General features: G+C 33.2%; 1 protein-coding gene and 1 long non-coding RNA gene across 7 annotated transcripts; one reads left to right on the top strand and one right to left on the bottom strand.

The window, feature by feature from the left end:
- Positions 1–5,081: 5,081 nt before the first annotated feature.
- LOC110100462 (CBS domain-containing protein CBSCBSPB1) lies at positions 5,082–24,243 on the bottom strand. The gene is made up of 14 exons (XM_020827980.2): positions 23,899–24,243; positions 20,097–20,265; positions 19,846–19,978; positions 19,593–19,763; positions 19,156–19,234; positions 18,920–19,033; positions 18,764–18,830; positions 18,243–18,348; positions 18,087–18,145; positions 10,709–10,818; positions 10,470–10,600; positions 10,149–10,234; positions 9,526–9,615; positions 5,082–5,584 (listed from the first exon to the last, which is right to left on the bottom strand). The coding sequence occupies exons 1-14, from the start codon at positions 24,015–24,017 to the stop codon at positions 5,393–5,395; spliced, it is 1,626 nt and encodes a 541-aa protein (XP_020683639.1). The 5' UTR covers positions 24,018–24,243; the 3' UTR covers positions 5,082–5,392.
- Positions 13,344–14,683, top strand: LOC114579378. 6 transcript variants are annotated; one of them, XR_003700318.1, is made up of 4 exons: positions 13,456–13,539; positions 13,616–13,683; positions 13,770–14,030; positions 14,671–14,683. It is a non-coding gene; the product is annotated as an uncharacterized LOC114579378 (long non-coding RNA). The 6 variants fall into 6 exon arrangements; XR_003700319.1 differs by having other exon boundaries at positions 13,485–13,539; positions 13,765–14,030; XR_003700316.1 differs by having other exon boundaries at positions 13,389–13,683.
- Positions 24,244–24,435: the final 192 nt, after the last annotated feature.

Raw genomic sequence — 24,435 nt, 5'->3', positions numbered from 1 at the left:
ATTTAATTTAAAATAAAAAATAATATTTAATATAAAATAAAAATTAACTAAATAATTAATTTTAAAATGAAAATTAATTAAATTGTTAATATAAGTTTTAATAATTTTTTTTAAATCATTTAAATAGTAAAAATTTTATTCATTTTATTAAATTTTTAATAGCCGCCGGAAAGGTGAAAAAGACGCCGGAAAATTCCGTGGAGAAAAACGGTCGAAAATGCGCCGGAAAGCCATCGGAAATGTGACCGTCGGAAAGCCGCCGGAAAATTCCGCCGGAAATCAGTGATTTTCCTGTAGTGAATATTATGGTTTGATGTTATCCTCTACTAATTCATGTGATACACTAATTGGGTGTTATATAGAGACGATTACTGTATTGATATGCAAAGAGTGACGACTCTCATTACTTAGTCCGGAAATGTGACCGTCGGAAAGCCGCCGGAAAATTCCGCCGGAAATCAGTGATTTTCCTGTAGTGAATATTATGGTTTGATGTTATCCTCTACTAATTCATGTGATACACTAATTGGGTGTTATATAGAGACGATTACTGTATTGATATGCAAAGAGTGACGACTCTCATTACTTAGTCAATGGTTTACCAACACTGATACAATATTAAATGACACTGTGATAGCCAGAATTCTTACTTATTGACATAAATATTATTGGGGCATTATTTATATTACTGCATAAATTTATTATTAATATTGTTATTAATTTATTGATACAAAATGCATGATATATACATTGAACATGTAATATGGTATATATTGAGAATGTCATTAAAATACTAATTTAATATTGATATGTAATAACATGATAGTATGTATACACTCCTATATTATATTATTATATTGATTTGATTTTGACAGTCTTTATAGATGATTTGATTTTATCATTTTATATAATTTCTCTACTAATTTCATTATTTATATGATGATTGTTTTAGTAATTTGATGCAATAAAAAATTTGGGAGAGGGCCCCAAATTTTTTATCACAAAAACAAACTCTTTCTAGGAACAAAATAAAGTCAAAAAATGTTTAAAAGAACACAAATACTATAAAACACAACTTTATATAATAAAATGACTTACAAATAAAGGCTCTTACACTCGAACCCTAATAAATAGATACCCTAAAGTTGCTTACTTTGAGAAGAGGGATACAGGTGGGGTGTAAACTTGCGGAGAGATGAAAGAGTTTAGAAGCCGAGAAGAAGGATGAAAAGAGCTCGCAAGATTTCCCAGAGGAAAGGAGAAGAAGAAGTGGACAAAGGTCGCAAGCTTTTCCAACAAAACCCGCAGGTTTACATTTCCAAAAAACATTCACATAACATACTAAAACAACCATAAATAACTCCTATTTATAGGCACGAAAGGGGAATACAAACAGCCCCAAAAACCCTTCAAATACATAATTTAAATGAGGAAATGAAAAGCCAACAGCCACCATTCAGCAACCCAAAATTGCATAGGAAACAGAGCTTCAAATCCACGGGAAAATGCCCCCCAACATTCACGGGAAAGCAGAACAGGCGGAACCCAAGCAGGGAACCGAGGAGCCCAGCCGCAGGAACCAAAGGGGAAGGCACGGGATTCTTCCCAGCATAGGAAACCAGCAGCCGGTCATGGAACCAAGGAGGTAAATGCACTGGAACAGCCCTAGCACAGGAAACCGAAGAGCCAACCACAAAAACCAAGGAGCCAAAAGCACGAAAATCCAAGAGCCATCCACAGGAAATGAATAGACAAGGGGGGGAGGAGAATAAACAAGAACAAAGAAATAATGAGCTAATTTTTAGCTCCATAAATGAACTAAAAACCAGCTCATAATGAGCTAACCTTCCGGCCACTTGACATTAATGAGCTAGAGAAGTCAAAAATCAAATTTTTGGGTTTGATTTGACCCCCCCTGTCTACATCATAATTTGACACTTGTAATGATTTACTGTCGTTTGTATCATATAAATTTATTATTTATGTACTAATTTAATGATCAAAACTACTATGATTTGATTGTTTACATGTATATTGTTCATTTATCGTACTTTGAGTTCAGTTGTAGGATTTGATTTCCTTGTGGAGTTTTTTGCTCATTATATGTGATTATATATTTTTAGGTCAATGTAAGGGAGCAAGAGTGTGATATTGATCATGATCTTTCATATTTAGATTCATTTTCTTCTATTTTAGTTATTTTTTATATTCAGGACAGAGTAGTTGTGAAATGAATTTATAGATCCTAATAAGTAAAATATATAATTTTTTAGAAGTGAGTACATATGTATATATTATTATTTTGATCAATAGTTTTATTTTCACTTATATTTATATTGATAAAAGAAATTAGATAGCTCTCGTTGTTGTTGTTGTTGTTGTTGTGTGTGTGTGTGTATGATTTAATGAAAATAAAATTGATATGTTAGGGAGGAATGATCAAATGGGGTATATTTTTGAAAAAAAAAATTATGCTCATATTTTTGAAAATTTTGGGTATTATAAAAATCCATGTAATCAAACTATCTTGTGAAGAAAATCCATGTAATAAATGCTTGAATTCATACATATGTATGTGTGTGTATAAAGTGAGGTGTCAGGTGTCATGTGAGAGAAGAAAGATAAAGTTAGGTTTTGGTCATTTTGTCAATTGCTTCAATTATGAAAAGTTTTCTAAACATAATAAAAATAACTTAAATCTCATTTTTTGTTTTCAATTATTTTGAGTTTGATGAATTAAATTTCCCTTAAATTATTTAAAATAAATTTTTCGTGATTTCTCGCACTTTTATCGTGTAACTTTTCATATATGATATATATGAATTTTATGGACATTTTGATAGTAATATTATTAAATTTCACCAGTTAAAGTGAAATTTATGATTTTTTTAAGGTATAGATTAGTATGCATATCTTCTTGTATTTATATATTTAAGCATTTCACGCTGTATTTAATATATAAAGTGAGATTGATATAAAATAAATTTGACATTTATATACAAGAAAGGAAGGCTATATATGGGTTGGTTGTTAAAATATAATACCCTAAGCAAAAGAGTGAGCCGACGAGCATTCCTTTAAATATAGTTTGGAGTGTTATCCCGGTTATAGCATGTAACTAATGACTGATCGTGCCGACGGTCAAAGAGTGATAACTCCATATTAATGTTGAATGTGGATTTGTTGTTACACTTTGTCCATCACGTGTATCCTGATCAATAAGATCCATCTGTCCACTGATATAATTCTTTATCCTAATTAATTAACACACAAACTTAACATACATGCATGTGCTTATCAATTAATTAATTACAAAAATGAAAATCTATACTACTCAACTTCTATCCCACTCATAATCAATTCATATAGCGCTTATTGCAATTCAATTCATCCAATAACTGCTATGATATCAAATTTCTCACTCTCCAAGATTTAAATTGAAAGAAGTATCTAATTTATCTTTTAAATCATCTATCAGAGCTTCTATAACATGTCAATATAAATTAATATGTCCAGCGAAAAGTAATTAAATATCATACACATTAAAATATTTTACTATATTTATTTACCAAAATCACATTTACAATAACGAGGAGATCACTAATAATTATTAATCTATCAATAACTCCTAACTATAAAAGAAAACAATTTTGAAAAAACTTTAAATTTTTAAAAACTGAGATAGACAATGTGATTTGCCTCTATCCAATCAACTTTGAGAACTGGGTTGATGATTAAAAGCAACCCGAAGCAGCTCAAATCCTCTTATTTCCTCTCCAAAATTCTCCTTTCTTTCTCTCCCTAGGCTGCCAAAATGAATCGAGTGGAGTGAATAATGTAAAATTGATATTTTAAGTGAAGAAAATGGCCCAACGCCTAGACCCACTATTAAGGAGAACCTGCACAGTGAAGGGTCAAATTCAAAATCATTGAAAACCAAAATAAGATGTGTTACTTACTACGATCAGAAGACATTTCCTAATTGAATCAACAGACAAAAATGATCAAAACCTAGCTTTCTCTCTCTTCCCTTTCTCTTATTCCTCTCACTTTTCCTCTCTTCTTCCACAGCAAGCCAGTCGAAATGGGGAAGCGAAATGGTTGGGGTGACTTAAGTGTTTAGGACTTTAGAATAAAAAATGTATAAAAATATTATTAGTGGTCTAACACAGGAGTGCTTCAACCCATCACTACAGTTCTGCATGTTGAATCCTTAATTATTGGAGAACATTGCATCTAATGTCATGACTGAGATTTTTTGTGCCCCTATGATCTCAAGCCTAGTGCCCTAGCGCTACCAAGCGTAGCACCGAAGCGCTCTAGTTCAAATAGAAATTCAAAATTTTATTTTAAAATACTTTTTTTATATTTTCGAGTTATTACACATAACACTCTATCAAATGACCTATATTGATTTCTTCAATCATAGATCATTTCTTCAGCATTCAAATATCTTAATGATATCATATTTAAGTGATATCGGGCTCGTTGAATTCTTGTTGTCAAGACACTCAATTTGACAATAATTATGCCAATTTTGAAGATGATTTGATCCTTCAATTAATGCCTTAAAAATTTTAATTATGCTTGATGTGAATGATATTGACTCATTCGGATTCGGATTGCACCACTTTTGATATTCTTAGGATCATCTTGTTGAGATGTCAATTTAACTATAAATTTATTGAAATTGGTGATCAAATGATTTTGAATTTTAATTCAGAAGTTTATAATTCAAATGTCTCAAATTTCATGTTCTATCAAGACATAGGTGACCTATTAATTCATAAATCAAAATTCTACTTTTTACTTAAATATAATAAAAAAAAAAACAAATCAATCTTAGAAGCTCATGATGGAAATCAGGCGAAATATCTCTCCGCCTGCATTATAGCCTTCTTTAATATTACACCTAACCCAGAACAAACTCGCACATAAACAACTATTTTTATTGCTCGTCAATTGACAGACTGACAATTATTGCTTAAAAAAGCTTCTATCTATCACAGAATCGTTTTTCACAAAAAACACGAGGCGAACTGAAAATTATGATAAAGACCGAAGGAATAAAGACTTTGGCGTAGACCTCACAAAAATAATTTAATATTTCTACCTTCACATGAACAGAATCATTATGATAAGGAATTTTTATTAAATCCAGTGAACGCACGCTCCTCTACGTTCGGTTTAGACAAAAAAGCGTCTGCACTGAATTTTTTGAAAAAACTCGGTACAACTCGGTACAGACGCTTTTTTTGTCTAAACCGAACGTAGAGGAGCGTACGTTCACTGGATGTAATAAAAGTTCTATTATAAGAGACTCTGTAAAAAGAATTTAAGACTTTTTTAATGTTTCACATTTGAGGATAATATTATACAATTTCATATACTATTATGAGGAGCCACCGGTTCTCTTCAAGTAAGCCACCATGGTTAGACCTGCAACAAGTGCAGCCCCAGCTGCAATTGCTTTATATGCAGCTTGCCATGCTTCTCCTCTTGAATGGTCAATGGCTACTGATTCCCCCATTTCTTTGCCAACGCTACGATGAGAATCAGAAAAGTCGAGATATAATCTCAGTCCCTGCAAGATTGAAATATAATGCTGTAAATGTTGTGGGCTATTTGAATAAAAACCTCGATAGATTGGTGTTTTTATGAAGGGGATAATAGTTGTAAAGAAAAAAATTATGTTAGGATGGCCGGATCTAAAATGCATCAAGTTTAGTTTTAAAATTCTTAGATTTATAATCAAATTAGTATAATTCAGGATGTTATATATAATACTAATATAAATTTAGATTCAGGATCTCTGAAGCTCATCTTGATGCATTTTGATCAGGATGTCCTATCATAATTTTTTTCCAGCTTTAAAAATTAACAACAACAACAACAACAACGAAGGCCGCCGTTTTATGTGACCAAACCATCTAAGGCGACTTTCTCTAATCTTATCTTCTACTGGAGCTACTCCAACCTTTTCACGTATATGCTCATTTCGTATCCTATCTCTAAGGGTAAAGCCACTCATCCACCTGAGCATCCTCATCTCTGTCACACTTAACTTAGTATTATGCTTCTCTTTTAATGGCCAACATTCGGCACCATAAAGCATTGCAGGCCTCACTACCATCTTATAGAATTTTCCCTTAAGTTTGAGGGGTACATTTCTATCACATAACAAGCCCGATGCATTCCTCCACTTCAATCATCCAACTTGAATTCTGTTGATAATATCCCCATCTATTTCACCATCACTTTGAACAATTGATCCAAGATATCTAAAACGTGTACTCTTATTAATGACTTGATCGCCCAAAGTCACAATCCCTTCAGTAGGTCTATTACTACTAAAATTACACTCCATATATTTCGTTTTAGATCTACTCAAGCGAAAATCTTTAGACTCTAAGGTTGACCTCCATAATTCAAGTTTACCTTCAACTCCCTCTCTAGTCTTATCAACAAGAAGAATATCATCAGCAAAAAGCATACACCAAGGTACATCCTCTTGCAAATGTCTAGTGAGAACATCCATGACTAAAGCAAATAGATATGGGCTTAAGGCTGATCCTTGATGTAACCCAACCGAAATAGGGAAATACTTGGTCAATCCACCTTGTGTTTGAACACAAGTAATAGCTCCTGCATACATATCTTTAATGATTTGAATATAAGCATTATTGACTCCTTTCTTTTCAAGAACTCTCCATAGCACTTCTCTTGGAACTTTATCATATGCTTTTTCTAAATCAATAAATATCATATGTAGATCCTCCTTATTTTCTCTATATTTCTCCATCAAACCTCTTAATAAATGTATGGCTTCCATAGTCGACCTACCCGGCATGAATCCAAATTGATTTTGAGAAACATTAGTATCACGCCGCAACCTATGCTCCATAACTCGCTCCCATAGTTTTAAAGTATGACACATTAACTTAATACCTCTATAATTCGCACAATCTTGTGCATCACCTTTATTCTTAAAAATAGGAATTAATACACTCATTCTCCACTCATCTGGCATCTTTTTAGTCTTCAAAATAGTATTAAAAAGTTTAGTAAGCCATGAAATTCCTTCATCTCCTAAGCATTTCCACACCTCTATTGGAATATCATCAGGTCCAACAGCTTTTCCACCCTTCATTTTCTTTAAAGCCTCTCTAACTTCAGTTTTACTAATACGCCGATAAAAACATAAATCTTTATTTTCATCTAGGGTGCTAAGGTCACTATAGTCAATCTTATTTTCACACTCTTCATTAAAAAGTTTAGCAAAATATCTCATCCACCTTTGTTGAATATCATCTTCTAAGAAAAGTATTTTTTGATCTTCATCCTTAATACACTTCACTTGAACTAAATCCTTACTACTCCTATCTCTTTGTTTGGCTAACTTATACATATATCTTTCTCCCTCCTTAGTATTTAATCTATTATATAAATCGCTAAAAGCTAATGTCTTTGCATCGCATATTGCTTTCTTAGCATCCTTACGAGCCATTTTATATATTTCTTAATTATCATAATTTTTAAAATTAAACCAATTTTTATAACAAATCTTCTTATTTTTAATCTTTTCTTGCACAATTGGATTCCACCACCAACTATTTTTACTATTAGGAGCTTTTCCCTTTGATACTCCAAGGACATCTTTTGCAATATTCTTAATATCACTAGCCACTTTTTCCCACATAATATTAGCATCCTCATGCACAGACAAAATCTTAAGATCTAAAATCTTATTTCCAAAAATATTTTTGTTAATATTCTTTAAATGCCCCCATTTAATTCTAGAAAATTGTTTTACTTTATTTTTTATTTTATGCCCTTTTATCTTAAAGTCCAAAACTAATAATCGATGTTGGGTACATAAACTTTCACTCGGAATAACTTTACAATCTTTGCAATCTAAACGGTTTAATTTTCTAATAAGAAAATAGTCAATCTGGGTTGTATTATATCCATTTTTATAAGTGATGAGATGCTCATTTCTTTTCTTAAATAAGGTATTAGCAATTGAAAAATCATAAGCTAAACAAAAATCTAATATGGTCTTGCCACCTTCATTCGTCGTTCCAAATCCATGGCCACCATGAATGCTTTTAAAATCATCTACCTCTCTACCAACATGTCCATTTAAATCTCCTCCAATAAAAACTCTTTCTTCAAGAGGTATATTTTGTATTAATTCTTCTAAGTCATTCCAAAAATTTAATTTAGAACTCATATCCAAACCTACTTGAGGAGCATAAGCACTTATAATATTAATAATCTTATCATCAACAACAATCTTTAAAGCTATAATTCTATCTCCAATTCTATTAATTTTTATAACATTATCCTTTAAACTCTTTTCTATAATAACACCTACACCATTTCTAGTACGACTCCTACCTGAATACCAAAGTTTAAATCCTAAACTATCAATTTCCTTAGCCTTATCTCCAACCCATTTAGTTTCCTGAATGCACAAAATATTTAACTTCCTATGAATCATAATATCTATTAATTCCATTAATTTTCCTGTAAGGGAACCTATATTCCAAGTTCCTATCCTAATTTTAGTTTCAAGGACTAGCTTCTTTGCCCACATCCGTCCTTGATGTGGGAACCCTTGCCTATTTAACACTGCACCCAGGCGCCGGTGCAGCGGCCCTTGCACACTTGTCACTGTATTCAGGCCATACAGCGCGTCGCTTCCAGGGGACGCCCTAGCATTAACACAATTTCTTAAAGGATTCATGTCATTATTGTTCGACAAGTTTTACGCTGGCTGTCGACTACCTAACGCAACCCTCCACTTTTCTCATCCAGGACTTGGGACCTGGCAACGGCAGTGTTAGCTTTAAAAATTAACAAACAAGATAAATAAATAAAATTTTACAAACAAGGAAAATAATGTATTATATCTGCAAACAACAATAATTAACAGTGGCATACATGATATATGCCACAATTTCGACTAAGGATTCATTTGGTACTGCTTTCTTACTGCTTTTTGAAGCGGTTTTCTAGTGCATAAATTTTATTTTTTGAAATAAAAAATTGTTTTAAGAATTAAGACGAAAGCTGTCCCAAACAAAACTTAAGATTTTGTTTGGAACAGCTTTTTTATTGATTCTTAAAACAATTTTCTAGTTAACTTTTATACTAGAAATATGTTTTAAGAAGCAGTAAGAAAGCCGTACCAAACAAAGTCTAAGTTTGTTGATCCCAGTGTTGCTATTGGAGAGTTTTTTTCATAAAACATGGGTACTTTTAATTTGTTATGAAGCATTCACATATAAATTTGATATTACTCCAAGAATAATAATTAAGTTTTTTGACAAACTATAACGATAATGTTCGGTTTTCAGAGAACAGGATTAATTGTTCTTATTTGCAAAGTGAACTTTTTATCTTGTTAATAAAGCTTTAAAACTAATGTTATTTGTACAGATAACATCACCCCAATCCTTTTCTTTTATCTAATTGAAAGCGACGGGACAAAAATAGTTCAGAACAAGTTATATATGGTACCTTCCAACCAGCGTGCCTAGCATGGTCCACAGCTGCGACAAGGTCACCGTCTGATGAGAGAACCACCTTGTCATGATCCTCGTCTTCATACTGTGTGGAAGACAGTGCAATCAACAATCATGCTTTAGAAAATTAATTTCACTAACGTAGCAAGGTTTTGATAAAGACGGATCCAGCAATTGCAGACTCAAAAAGGAAAATATATTAATGGTGGGGTTTGGATACTCTTCCATTTTCATGATTGGGGATGCGCAGTTGCCGCATCCCAGCCTTCTAGTTCACTTTAGGCGACGAAAATTAAGGCTTTGTTTTGGACGATTTTCTTATTACCTCTCAAAATAATTTTTTAGTATCAAAATTTAAATTTTTATATTAGAAAGCTGCTTTAAGAAGAAGTAAGAAAATTATTCCAAACAAAATCTAAGACTTTTTTTTTACTTCTTAAAATAGCTTTCTAATATAAAAATATTAATTTTTTATAAAAGTTGCTTTATGAAACAGTAACAAAGCTTAAATCCTATCACAGCCACTTAAAAGGGATTGGACAGCTGGGATGAAGCAACTGAACATGTTCAGCTACCATGATAATTGTAGAAGATCCGAACCCAATGCGAGGGTGTTACCAAAATTTGTGGTAGATGGTTCCTGTCGATGTCATCGCCTGCCTGCTGGAGGATGCAAGTGATAAGGTCTGTCATGCTCCGAGCATCTAAAATTGAAAGTTTAGGGTGAATTTTACAGATACAATATCGAACTTCTTGTAACGTGATTGTGCTATGAAGTGTTTAAATTGATTATGAAACAACATAAAAGCTTAAACACAACTTTCAAGCCTAGAAATTTCCTAGTTAGCATATCTTGTTTTAAGTAAAACTATATTTTAGTGCACGCAGAAAGGGAGGAGTTTCTTTGGTCAGGTTTCTGATCGAAGCCAAAAGGCATACCACAACTAAATCTGTGCATCCTGCCCCTTTTATCCTCTAGCTTAAAGAAAAATGCAGTGGGTACGCCTGGAAAAGGAAAAGCTGGAGAGCTACTGGTATCAGCCTCAGAAGCAAATTTTGTCGATGCTTCACTGGAGAGAAAGTATGGCAGACGATTTAGTATATATTTTGTAAAAATGATTGTCGGAAAAGTTTTGCGTGGAATGTTTTTACTGTAATTATAAGATGGAGCATCATACCTCCGCAATTCCTCATCCTCATCAGAAGTACCAATTGCCATAGCTGAATCCCAGAATTTCTGCATCATTGAAGTTGTACTTTCGTTCCCCAAGCCCCCAGCACTTTCAACCTTGATTAATGCAAATAAGAAGATCCACGTTACTTTCATGAAAAATGAATGGTAGCAGGCTCTACATTACAACAGTTCATTTCCTTGAAATCTTCTAGCAACTAGCCAGTCTTAAGTAGAATAACGTGGTCTTGAGCCGGAAAATTCCAATGACAGGCTTTGATTGAGTTCAACTGCTTTAATTTGGAAAGGACAAGCTACGATTTGGTTAAACCATCTCCAAGAATTAATCATTTCATAAATTGGATGAACCTTCTGGTTTTATCTTCTCTGAATGATTTAATAGTCATTCATTGCAACTCTGAGAGCAAAGAGGTTATCATTATCATCCTGTGGATCTAAGGCATCAAGGGAGTTGTTGAACACTAAACTCATCCCTGATCTTAGAAGATTTAGTTCATGATTGTGTCCCGATTGATGGGTTGTACTACCTATTGCGAAAATGTGCTGTCATTATTAGTTGGGATTTATTTAGAAAAGAGTTGATTGGCGCATCGTCAACTCGGAATTGCTTGTTGCTGGATTTGCAATTTTGCAAAAGGAACCCTTAGAAGATTCAAGGTATAGTATGAGGTAGAGTTGGATTAACTCTCAGTAATTTCCTGCAGTACTTCTAAAAGTAAATTCTCTAGTTTATAAATTAGATGATTACTGCTTCAAGAGCAACAAGAAATAATGGTGTAGCAACCAGAAAACATAACCTAAAATTAACAGGAAAACAGGGAGCAATAGAACATTAACTTCAAAATGAGAGTATATTTGTTGCGTCCTGAAAAATTTGCGGCGGTAGAGAGTGATATAGTTTAGCATGTTAGCTTTGTACGAAGATCCAACATGCAAACAGATAAATAAGTGAGTGAAGCATTCATAAGAGACACCAGAGTTTTTACGTGGGAACTCCTGAAAATGAAAAAAACCACGGGGCCTAGCCCAGTTTGAATGAATTCACTAGTGTTTTCAATTGATTGCAAATGAGGTCATTCCTTAGAAAAAAGGTCTTGGCTCGATGTAGCAAATATACATCACATAGAGTGCATTATATGCTGAGACTTGAAAGAATCACTCAAATTATATAGTAGAAATAAACAAATAAGTAGTTTTCACTAGCAATTGGAAATCAGAAAGCTGTGCAAAGATGATAGAAGCTTTCCTGAAAGCATTGAAAATTCAAAAATATGCAAGAGTGATTATATCTTCCTTTCATTCCAAATATCTAAATTGAGGGAAAATTATAAATACTCCATAGCCATCAAAGAAGGATGAGTAGTAGAAGGTGATGAAAAAAAAAAAAGAGTAGAAGGTGATGCAGAATGAGAGTGCTTCCATGAATTGGGTGGATCTTAAAGAACTTCAGATTTCACTACTAAGGTTGGATGATTGGCCTAAGATCATGAGAATTTAAACTACAATTTATAACCCTTTGTGTCACTTCGATAGTAGTTGTAGTTTGTTTTCCAATGTTATGCATGTGTTAATATGTCAAGATAATTATTGTGGTATGTGATATGATGTAATAGTCTTGTTGTATATTTCTTCATGTCATTTGTATCTTTCTTTATGTAACATGATTTGATCCATACTATATGTAGCGATAGACAAAATATTTAGGCATCTTAGATTAGAATGTAGTTGAGATTTTGCATTTTATCGCTTGGCTATGTAATGTACTATTGGGTTGACATGTTGTTTGTTTGTGATTATATATAGTAGAAGAGAGATTTTCTTCCTTTTTAAGCTCTAAAAAGTGCTACTTTGCTAGAACAAATTAAAATTCAAACGGAAATTGTAGATGGTATGTGAAGTCCTAAATGTAATCTTTATGTTCATGATATAATGTTAGTCTAAGAAAGTCGTATGTGCATGTTGGAGAACCATATGTACATGTATATACTTGGTGGAGCAAACCAAAAGCCCGCATACTCTGACATTTGTGTATGGCCTTAAATTCTTGGTTATATATATGGAAAAACATAGTTGTCTTGTCTATTTATTTTTTTGGGGTGAAATGAAAAACCATATGCACCAAAACATTGCATATAACAACAACAACATCAATCATTTATCCTACTATGTGGGATCAGCTACATGAATCTTTTTTCTCCATTGTGTCATAGTAAGATTTAAATTTTCATTTAAATATAATAAAGAAATGTCATTTCTAATATGTTCTAATCAAGTCTTTTTTAGATCTACCACTACCCTCCTTAACATATATAGGCCAAATCTAATACATCTAATCTCCTAACTGGGACATCAGAAGGCTGTTGTTTTATGTGACTAAACTATATAAGGCAACTCTCTCTAATCTTATCTGCCACTAGAGCTACTTCAATCTTTTCACGTATATGCTCGTTTTGTATACTGTCTCTAAGAGTAAAGCCACTCATCCACCTGAGCATCCTCATCTCTACAACACTTAACTTAATATTATGCTTCTCTTTTAATGGCCAACATTATGTACCATAAATCATTGCAGGTCTCACCACCATCTTATAGAATTTTCCCTTAAGTTTGAGTGGCACTTTTCTATCACACAACAAGCCCGATGCATTCTTCCACTTCAACCAACCAACTTGAAATGTGACAACCGGTTCTTCCGGCCGGTTCAACCGAACCGGCCGGCCCGCCCTTTTAAATACGCGAACAGAACAGTTCGCGGAACAGAACAGTTCACGCGAACAGGGAACGGGCGGACGACCGAGGGTTTCGTGGGAGAGCGAGGTAAGTTTCGTTTTCCAATTTTAGTGAATAATCTTCTTCGATGATAAGAATCTATCATTCATTTTCTTTCTCACAGTTAAAGAAGTGTTATTTTGGGAGAGATTGGAAGAACGAGAGAAACGGACGATAAGGATTAAGGGAAAGGTTTGTTAATTTCTTTTTGGAATTTCTCGTATAAATTCTCTTCCTTTACTTCATTCAAAGTGAATAATATGTTTCTTGAAGGATAGGGAAGAGATTGTAGCGAAGAAAAAGGAAATTGGAAGAGAAGGGATTTTGAGAGTTGAGAAATTCTCATTCGTAAGTGAAACTCTTTTTATATAAGTTTATTATGGGATTATAATTTTAAGTTTTACATGAAAGTTATTGTTCGAATTTTAGGGAATTAGAGAGTGAAAGATCAAGTTGTATGTGTTGATCCCGCGAGGATTCAACAAGAAGAGAAATTGATTCAAGAGAAGATCAAGCATCGAAGACCTGAAGAGTTCAAAGTGGGTAAATTATATTATTTTATGTTTTATTGATGATTTCAATTTTCTAAATAATTGATTAAAAATCTTATATTATTAAATGTTGAAGGCAAACGTTTATGATTTTACCGTCTTAAGAAATAATCTATATGTTATAAAGATTTAAAGGCTTATGGAAAAGGAAAAGAATTATTTATGAAAATGCATGTTAATTATGTTATATGAAATAGAAATAATAAAGATGAAAATGAGAAAAGAAAAGAAAAAGAGAATAAAGGAAAATGGTATTGAAAATAACATGAGTCACCCCCTTATAGTTACGGCTGGGGACGCCGTACTCGTGCACGAAAAAGGAAAAGGAAATTTCTATGGAAATGGGAAAAGGAAATCATATGGAAAAGGTAGTACCTTTGGGTACTTTGAGACGGTGCTCCTGTGCAAATCATATGGAAAAAGGAAATATAAATGAAATATTAAAGATAACAATTACTTCAAATTGATATAAATGAAAAATATCAAGAGAAGTATAAGTTAAGGAAATGAAAGAAGTACGATTAAGAATGATATAAAATATCTTAATTAATTAATTTTAATGATAAATTTACATAATTTCCCACTGAGTTTACTTAGTAAACTCAAACCACGAGTTTAAATGTTTCAGGTAATTCCTAAGAGAAGTAATGGCTGAAAGAGAAGAACATGTTTATAGAAGACGAGGTGCAAATGACAACAGGTAAAATAGATTTTTTTTGTGTTTAGTGGCTCTTCAGTTTATAGAAAAGTTTTGATGATGAGTTATTTTATACTTTTGGAAATGTACTATCGTCCGACTTTTCGTACCCGCCTCGTTAGATCAAGCATCTGGAACGGGTCGTGACATGAAATCTACTAATAATATTCCCATATACTTCACCGTCACTCTAAACAATAGACCCGAGATTTCTAAAACGTGTACTCTTATTAATGACTTGATCACTTAAAGTCACAAACCCCTCACTAGATCTATTGTACTAAAATTACACTTCATGTATTCAGTTTTAGATCCACTCAAATGAAAACCTTTAGACTCTTAGGTTGACCTCCATAATTCAAGTTTACCTTCAACTCCCTCTCTAGTCTCATCAACAAGAAGAATATCATCAGCAAAAAGCATACACTAGGGTACATCCTCTTGTAAATGTCTAGTAAGAATATGTGACAACCGGTTCATCCGGCCGGTTCAACTGAACCGGAGTTGAACTGGCAGGCCTACCCTATTAATATCACAAACATAATGGGGTACATGAAACTGAAGGCGTTCGCGAAACAGAGAGAGGGTGGACGATGGCTTCGTGCGGGAGAGCAAGGTAGGCTTCGCTTTTCCAATTTTAGCAAATGATTTCCTTCGAGGAAAAGAATTAACTATTCCTTTTCATTCTTATCATTAAGGAAGTGCTAAATTGGGAGAAGTTGCAATGAACGAGAGGAACGATCGAGAGGGAGAAAGAAGGAGGTTTGTAAAAAAAATTTCTTCCCTTTTTTGTATAAATTGTCTTAAGTTGTTTCATCTAAACCTAGATGAACTTTTCATAGAAGAAAAAGAAAGGAATTGAGGGCAAGGGGAAGGATTTTGGGAAAGGAAGAAGAATTTGGAGATTTCCATTTGTAAGTAATTTCTCCATAGAATAATTTTAGTTAAAATTTTTGTGATTAAACTTTTCTTATGAAAGTTATTGTATGAATTTAGGGTTTTAGGAAGGGAGATATCAAGTCGTAAGAGTTCATCCCACGAGGATTCAACAAGGAGGGAAATTGATTCGAGGTTATATCAAGCATTGAAGGTCTAAAAAGTTCAAAGTGGGTAATTATAATTATGAAATTCAATGTTTTGTATTATTCTTTCAATACGATAGAATATTTTGTATTATAATATTGCTTTCAATGTTTTATTTTTAAAGATTATCATGTGTGAAATGTTGAAAGATTAAATGCTTAAATAATTATAAATATTATTACAACAAAAAATGAAAGAATCAATTAACATGAATGAAATTATGAATATGAATAAAGGAGAATGTTATATAGTTCAGGTAAATGTATGTATTAAGGAAATATGCAAACAAAGAAATGACATATGCAATGAATAACAAATGTTCAAAATAAATGGAAAAGAAAGAAAAATGATATGTATGAAAACTACAGGAGTTCACCCCTTATGGTACTGGCTGGGAAGGCCGTACTCGTGCACGTAAAAAAGAAAAGGTCATGAAAATGGAAAATGAAATAATTAGAAAATATTGTACCTTTGAGTACATTGAGACGGTGCTCCTGTACAAACTAAATGAGAAAATGAAATATTAAAGTTTCAAAATGTTTTAAAATGTTTTAAAAGAAAATGACCAGTGATGTATAAATTACTTAATGAATGAAATAATGTTAAGAAATATCATGATGCATATTAAAGAACATTTATATTGATGGTTTTAATTATTATCCACTGAGTTTACGCTGTAAACTCAAACCCCTAAATTAATGTTTTAGGTAAATACCCAAAGAAGAAGTAATGACTGAAAGAGAAGAATTCATATATAGAAAACGACGTGCAAATGACAACAAGTAATTTAAAATTTGAGTTTTAATGGCTCTTCAGTACAAATAAGAAAGTGGTGTAATAATTTTTTTTTAAAGTCCGACTTTTAGTTTCTGCATCGTTAAATCGAGCATCCGGGCTGGGTCGTGACAGAATATTCTTGACTAAAGCAAAAAAGATATGGGCTTAAGGCTGATCCTTGATGTAATCCAACTGCAATAGGAAAATACTTGGTCAAACTACCTTGTGTTTGAACACATAACAGCTTACGTATTCATATCCCTAATGACTTGAATATATGCATTATTAACCCCTTTCTTTTCCACTCTCCGTAGCACTTCTTTTGGAACTTTATCATATGCTTTCTCTAAATCAATAAATATCATATGTAGATCCTCCTTATTCTCTTTATACTTCTCAATCAAACATCTCAATAAATGCATAGCTTCCATAGTAGACCTACCCGGCATAAAGCCAAATTGATTTTGAGAAACACTAGTATCACAACGTAGCCTATGACCCATAACTGTCTCCCATAGTTTTAAAGTACGACACATCAACTTAATTATGACGTAATTGCCTTGATTTGCATGCTCTTTATAAACAAAATGCTTTGTTCTAGGCTTCTTTCATTATGACATAATTGCCTTGAAAGCACATTTATTGAGCTTTTAAAGGACTAAATTTTCTGTAAGTCACTCTGAAATTAATCATAAGGTAAATGTTTTATTATAGAACTTGTATGGTGTATCTATAAACTACTAATTTCAAAGAAATCTTACTTGCTTCTTCTATCTTCCTGTTTCTGGGAGATATAGACAACAGTTTCGTTGTTTATTCTGTTCACAAAGGAGAACTCATTTTATGCTCAACAAGAGCCTAGCTAATGAACATTATATGCAAGCTTAATAAGTTCGCATAGTAGAAGAATATCGCTTTCATATTAAGGCTAGATACCAACAGAAAACTTGCATTATCTTGTTGCATAACACCGGTACGGTTGGGTTGGTTAGCTTCAACAGTTTACTCGCAAGTCTTAGTTCTTAATTTAAAAAAATCTAGCCTACCTTGCATTCATTCAAACCTTTTCGGTATGGTTTCCAAAAACATAGGTGGGGTTTAAATAGCTATGCTTCCCAAACATGATTGTAAGATGGTGCGTTGGGCTTCCTTAGCTTCCTTGAGGTTCAAGTTATAGATGCCATTAAGCATAGATTACATTCTTATCATAAGTCATTGTCTTGGATCTAGATTTTATGTTGGTGCCCTTAGTTGTGATGATGTAAGCAATTTGCTCTTAACTTTTTCCATCAATAGATACCATAACTTCAGACATAACATTCTAGCTTGCAGTCAGCATTCATTTTTGCCCTCTGCCATTTTAGTTTGTTGAAGGAAATAGGAGAAAAAACAATATTGCTCGGTGCTTACAATCTCCTTAAATCTGATATCAGCTTTAAAAAAACATGAAAGCATAATGAAAAAAGGGCAAAGCAAAAGAAACTTACAATGGAAACTGCGGCATGCGTAACATGAATTACGTCAATAACTGAAACGATATTTCCGTCTTTGCATAGCACAAACGGTATGTCAGATAAAGTGAAGCAACAGATAATATATAATCATTTGAGTATATTATTATCAGATTAACAACAAATAGATACCTCTATCAACAACGGGAAGATGCAGAAATTCCCCAACATGCATGATTTGAAGTGCATCAAGGATTGGCGTATCAATACTTCCACATTCAGGATTTGCAGTCATGACCTGAAAATATCAAAATACTAAATATTAATGCAGCTGCCAATTACTTTAAAAACGAGACAAATAAAATGACATATAAAAAGCCACGTTCAGCTTGATATGATAGTGTCAGCGAGTTCCTTTTTGCAGCATTTATTATATCATGCTTCCATATGCATCTAACAATGGCAATAAGAATCAGACATTGCACCTAATGATTGTGAATACTCCCAGTTATATCGGCAAAGCACAGACCATTCATCAAGGACGTTCATATTCCTACATTTGCCGATTGAAACTTCAGAATTTTCATTAATTACCCTTTAGCTTCTTTCTGAAAGTGTATATATCTACGAAGATGTGCTTGCCATACAAATTTACTCTCATTGGAACTGGAAAGGTTAAGGTTGAAATGATAAGATAAATTCTATGAACTTACCTTCTCCACTAAGGTTGAAGAGGGAGGAAGCTTTTTTGCAATGACACGCATCAAAACATCACTTGAGCTGGTTGAGCAAAGCAGAATAGACCATAAGATCGAAAAAAAAAAAATGGAAGAGCTTCTTCTTAGAGGAAACTATGACAGAAAGCATACGTCAATATTCCTTCAGGTTTGTTTCCAACAGTCACAATTGCTGAACTTGCTTCAAGCTCAAGCATCTTCTTTGTTGCCAATAAGACCGAATCAGTAGGTGAGACCATAGCAATCCTGATAAACACGTGAGTTCAAAGATAATTTTTAGGACTGTCAAAGATTTTTTTATACATAAAACAAACCAAGATACAAAAGGTCCAAACAGAAAACAATTTCGTATTAATGAAACTACATACTTTGGATAACCCTGTAAGATGGTGGACAAGCATGGCCTGAACATTTTCTCTCGAAGGGATTCAAGAAATGATTTTGGACCTACATAAAAACAAAACAAAAACATGACACAAGTAGCCGACTGCCAATAACAATCAATTCCTATCCAACCTACAGTAAAATTGAGGCGCTGTAGCCCCTTCCGCTGTCACAACCCTGCTTTTCAAGGGCTAAACACAGCAATTGGATATGGAAATGCAATTTTTGCAAGCACAGGAGGGCGAAAATGCATACAAAACAAAAAAAGCTTTAGTGGACAGCATCTTTTCTACGGCTCCTTGACTTTCAAATTGGTAAAATATAACGAAAGTAGAATTTAAAGACATTTCACAAAAAAGTAGCATAAGCTGGACAGCATGCATGTATTTGGCAACATATATAAATTAATCTACTACCATACTTGGAAATGATTTTCCCCACTGCTTCCCCAACCCTTCAACAGCAGCTGCAATCGCTTGCCCCTTTTCAGCAACCCTTTCCATCCGTGCAATGGCATCATAGAGACACTTCGCTATGTCAAGTAGAGCAACAACTTCACCGTTTTCTACAACAGGCAGATGCCTGAATTTTCCTGAAAATGGTTGATTTTGAACTGTGTAACTGGCAGGAAATAACACTTGGCTTGCCCAAATATTATTAGGTTCATTACAAACCTTGCAACATTTTCTGCAACGCTTCCACGGCCAGTGTGTCAGAAAGAACAAAAACAGGATTCGGAGTCATGACTTTAGACACTGGTGTTTTCTCAATGTTTACTTCATGAGCAATAACTCTAGTCGCTATATCCTTATATCCATGGAAAAAGCAGAAAATCTCATTAGCTGGAAGCCTGGAATGGCAAATTCCCCCAGTCCTACTGCACCTGCAAACTCCCCAACAAAAAAATAAAAAGCTGGTCCCTTACCTTATCTGTTAAAATTCCACAAAGCAAGGCATTTGGTTCAATCAACAATGCAGCATCTACCCTACGAGCAGCCATTCTTAGGCATACTTCTAGGATTGAACTACTTTCAGGCATCGTCAAAGCTTTAGACAATTTTAGCCTCTTTACTGTTCTCTCCCCATCAACAGTTCTGCTTCAAAAGAATGAAGGAATTAAAAATATATCCATGGAAAAATTTTATCATTGAAATGAAAAAAGAATGGCATCAAGATAGGTAACCTACTAGTTACTGAGCATGGCTCGTAGTAGCAAACTACACATGTTAAACAATATGAACGTCCATACCATTAACAGTCGTTTTAATTTGCAACTTGTTTAATAATCAGACTACTGAAAAGTTAAACATTTGACATTACAGAGACAGATCTGGAGCAATTTAGTCTGAAACTAAATCGATCATTGTATATATGGGTTTATCTCTATACTAGATGAGCCATTTTAAATAGGACCATTACTTATGATTAGTCTAGCTTGAGCTATGTAAGATGAAAATAATTTTACAAACAAATTGATGAGTCTGACATCACCGACTTGCAAACAAGAACGGGTAGTTTCCTGAGACAGGCAAGGGCAAGGTTTATAGAATATTTAGGATCTATTTAGAGAGTTCATGGCTGTTTGTAAAAATAGTTGTAGAGAAATCAACTTCTTTTTAAAGCTATTAAGAGTATTATAATCTTTTCCTTTTCAAAAAAATCGGTAACATATTTTTTACAGCTATCACATTTAGTTGTAAAATCTTACAACAAAAAATTTTTAAAAATAGCAAAAAAAAAAAAAAAACCAAATAATAGTGTGGCAGCAATATTTGAAAGGAAAAACAAGAAATAGCTGTCCCAAATGGATCTTATGACATAGCATGCAAAGTTGCACTAAAAACTAAGGCTTCATTTGGGACAGCTTTCGTACAACTTTTTAAAATGAGTTTTTAGTATAAAATTTTCAATATCAAAAAATCTTTGTACTAAAAAACTGTTTTAGAAAGCAAGAAGAAAGCCATCCCAAACGAAGCCTAAGTTAATGTTGAGAATTATCAGTTTTGATTATTAATGTCTTCAAAATCTGATCATCTAAAAGTAAGAATGTGATCGGATACTATTGTCGAATTAAGAAAATGCTCTGACATAGCAGACTCGTTAAATACAGAAAGCAGCTTTCAAATGTCATTGTCATGTTGCCTACAATCATTACCATTTCTTAATAGGTGGCGTTTGCCAAACTTTTATGGATCGCACGCTAACAGAAGTAGGTACTTCTTGAGATAAGGCATGCAATCTTCTATCTTTTAACAAGTAATACCCTTGTTTGCTTATCAGACGTGGTGTGAGAACAAATTCTGAACATCCAATGAATTCTAGCATTTTCGGATTCCATATTTTTGTGAGAACAATTTCTGAACTTCCAAAGAATTCTAGCCTTTTCAGATTTCATAATTCAAGTATCATATCATCCAAATACAAATGGTTCAACTTTGTATAATAAAGCTTTTACAAATGATGATTAAACGTTTGTCGACCACCAAAACTTAGCATATGTATTATGCATAAAAATAATAAACAACTAAAAATGCAAATAATAGACAATTACCAGCTGCAAAGAATCATATTGTAGAAACTAAACACAGTAATTCTCGGACTCCATCATCAACACGGCTAGTGATTCACTCCTTTATATTCAAAATTTTCCACAAAAAAGAAGGGAAAAAAATTAAAAAAAGCTTAAGCCTTTATCTTAACATTTTATGAAATACAAAAAGAAGTTATAGCTAAGTAGGCAGTTAAATTTGGTATTCGATGCCTTTAGAATGGTTTAAAGATTTCTATAGAAAGATTTTGAGCTATGTTGCACCGATACATCTATTTATGAAGGCGTGTTGTATCTGATACACCGATACATGGATATGCCTCCGATACGGCACCGATACGTGTCGGATACAACTTTGTCGTATCTAATTAAAATACTATTTAATTTCAAAAGGACACGTGTACGATACGTGTGTACGTTGAAAAATAAAAAAAATCCCAAAAAAAAAAACCCGTCGTATTTACTTTCGCGGCTGGAGAGAGGTTCTCTCATTTCTGAGATGGATTTGAGTCTCTTGATGATATGAGAATACTAGAAATTGCTAATCTTTCACTTGATGAGCCTGAATTAGAATCTATGATATTTATTGAAGATGATATAGAAGTTCAAAGACAAACCATTGAAGAAGCTAATCATATCATTCCTTCTATTGAATAGTTAAAACTTCATGTGCTAGGCAATTTATGTTTATGCTTCTGTTGTTGTACTAGACATTTAATGCTTACTTTTATTTTGATATTATAACCTACAAGGCTACAAATGATGTTACTTTATTTTTTTTTTCGTAATTTCAAATATTATGCTTTGATTGCTTTCTTTTTTTTTTTCCTTCGATTGCTTTCTAAAATATATATATATGATTTATAAATTATAATGTTGTGTCCACACCATACCAGTATCCTGTATTTTTAAGAATTGATGTGTCCTGTATCTATATCGTGTCATATCCGTGTCTCCGTATCCGTATCGGTGCAACATATATTTTGAGCAATGAACATATTAACCTTAAATACCGGCTATAAATATCTACATAAACGTTGGAGCAATTTTCAAATTTGTTGAATATGTCTCAATGAGCTAATTGTTGGTAGACAAAAAAGATAGCTTCAATTCTCAAAATACTCTACTTCAATTTCTAATTAGGGCTCATTTGGTGGCTTGATGTTAGGAAAAACGTTTTTAAAAAAATGATAAAGTTTATTAAATTCATCATTTGATTGAGGTAGACAAGTTAATCTCTTTAGAACTTTACTGATCTCATTTTCACACACATCATTATCCTTATCCCAAATATTTGGGCTAGTTTTATGAATCCTTATTTTTCTCGGTGTAATGAGTGCAAAAGAAATCATCATTTTCTAAAACATGTTTTCAATCTACAAGCAATTAAAACAGACCTTAATTGAATCAGTTTTATCACATCATGACATTCAAGTCAACCAAATTTCAGAAAAATTATGCATTAATTAGTGTAAGTAGGACTGTAGGGGAATTACATTCCATGCTTGCTCCCTTCTTCACAAAATCATCACAAAAAAGAATTGGAGTATATGAACTGAAATCATTTGCAATTCTACATTAGTAACAGTATCATGAGAGTCAACAACCACCAATCATCTCATTCAACACCTCTAATTTCCGATCATACCAAAACGTTTAAGAAAAACGGCAAAAAATGTCAAACAAGTTTCTGGCTATCTGGTGACCTGCATAAGGGCTGTGTTCTTGCTTTCTACATCCTGTACAGTACATCAACAATAATATTTCATCCGCTCCACAGCCACTTTTAGCTTTTATTTGGTTTATTGAAGATATAAATACATTTTTGAAATTGAAGAATTTTTTTTAATATTTTGTGTGAAAATAAAATCACCACTTGTTAATAATTTTGAACTTTTTAAGAAAATATACATATAATGTTTGATGCTGAGAGATGTGACTAAAATCAGTACTATTTGGAAAATAATATCTCCTTTTAACCATTCGGTCGTTAATTCTTTCATGAGAAAATAAATAATATCGATTCATCACTAAGTCCAACTAAATGACGAAATCAAATTCATTGAACTTTTTATAAAACTTGATTTCTAATTTCAAGCAACCTTTTATGTAACAAAAGAGACGAGAAGCTAAAATGATGCAGCATTTGGAAGGAAATCAAATAATGGAAAAGACGCACATAGAACTAGGAATTGGAGTCTTTCTGCCAGCGTCCAATGGGCTGCCCTCCGAGGGCTTCATCCGATCGGACGAGCTCCCCGACGAAGGGCTTCCACCCTGAGAGCCGACGTTGTCCATTACGCCAGCCTAGCTATGGATCTCGAAAGGAAACCTCCCCGCGATCTGACGAAGAAAGGCGTGGACGCGAGAGAATCGTCGAGGACGAAGGCACGAGACGAGCGAAAGAGGAATCACCGAATGCGGTTCTGCTCTCTCTCTCTCTCTCTTTCCAACAGAAAGAAAAAGGGAGACGCATTCGGCGACTCTCTGCGTTTTCTTCACCGCACACGGTAGATAGATGTGACATAGGACTGCATGCGGTCTTTGGCAGTTATATTCGGTTGTGATTATAATATTTTGTATATTACAATATATATATATATATAAAAAATATTTTTGCACAGCAAAAAGACATGATAATTAGAATTTTGGCGATTCAATTTATAACAATTATTATGCTAATATTTTTATATAAGTATTTATGTATCAAATTAAT

Source organism: Dendrobium catenatum, unplaced genomic scaffold (assembly GCF_001605985.2).
Source record: "Dendrobium catenatum unplaced genomic scaffold, ASM160598v2 fragScaff_scaffold_353, whole genome shotgun sequence".
Classification (NCBI taxonomy): domain Eukaryota; kingdom Viridiplantae; phylum Streptophyta; class Magnoliopsida; order Asparagales; family Orchidaceae; genus Dendrobium; species Dendrobium catenatum.
This window is presented reverse-complemented; position numbering and strand designations above follow the sequence as displayed.

Excerpts from the sequence above, each read along its gene's own strand:
- LOC110100462 (XM_020827980.2), bottom strand. The coding sequence starts at position 24,017 with ATGGACAACGTCGGCTCTCAGGGTGGAAGCCCTTCGTCGGGGAGCTCG. Across the intron at positions 18,349-18,763 it reads CTTCAACCTTAGTGGAGAAG|GTCATGACTGCAAATCCTGA; the intron begins GTAAGTTCATAG and ends TGATATTTTCAG. Across the intron at positions 10,819-18,086 it reads CGCATGCCGCAGTTTCCATT|GTTGAAAGTGCTGGGGGCTT; the intron begins GTAAGTTTCTTT and ends GCATTAATCAAG.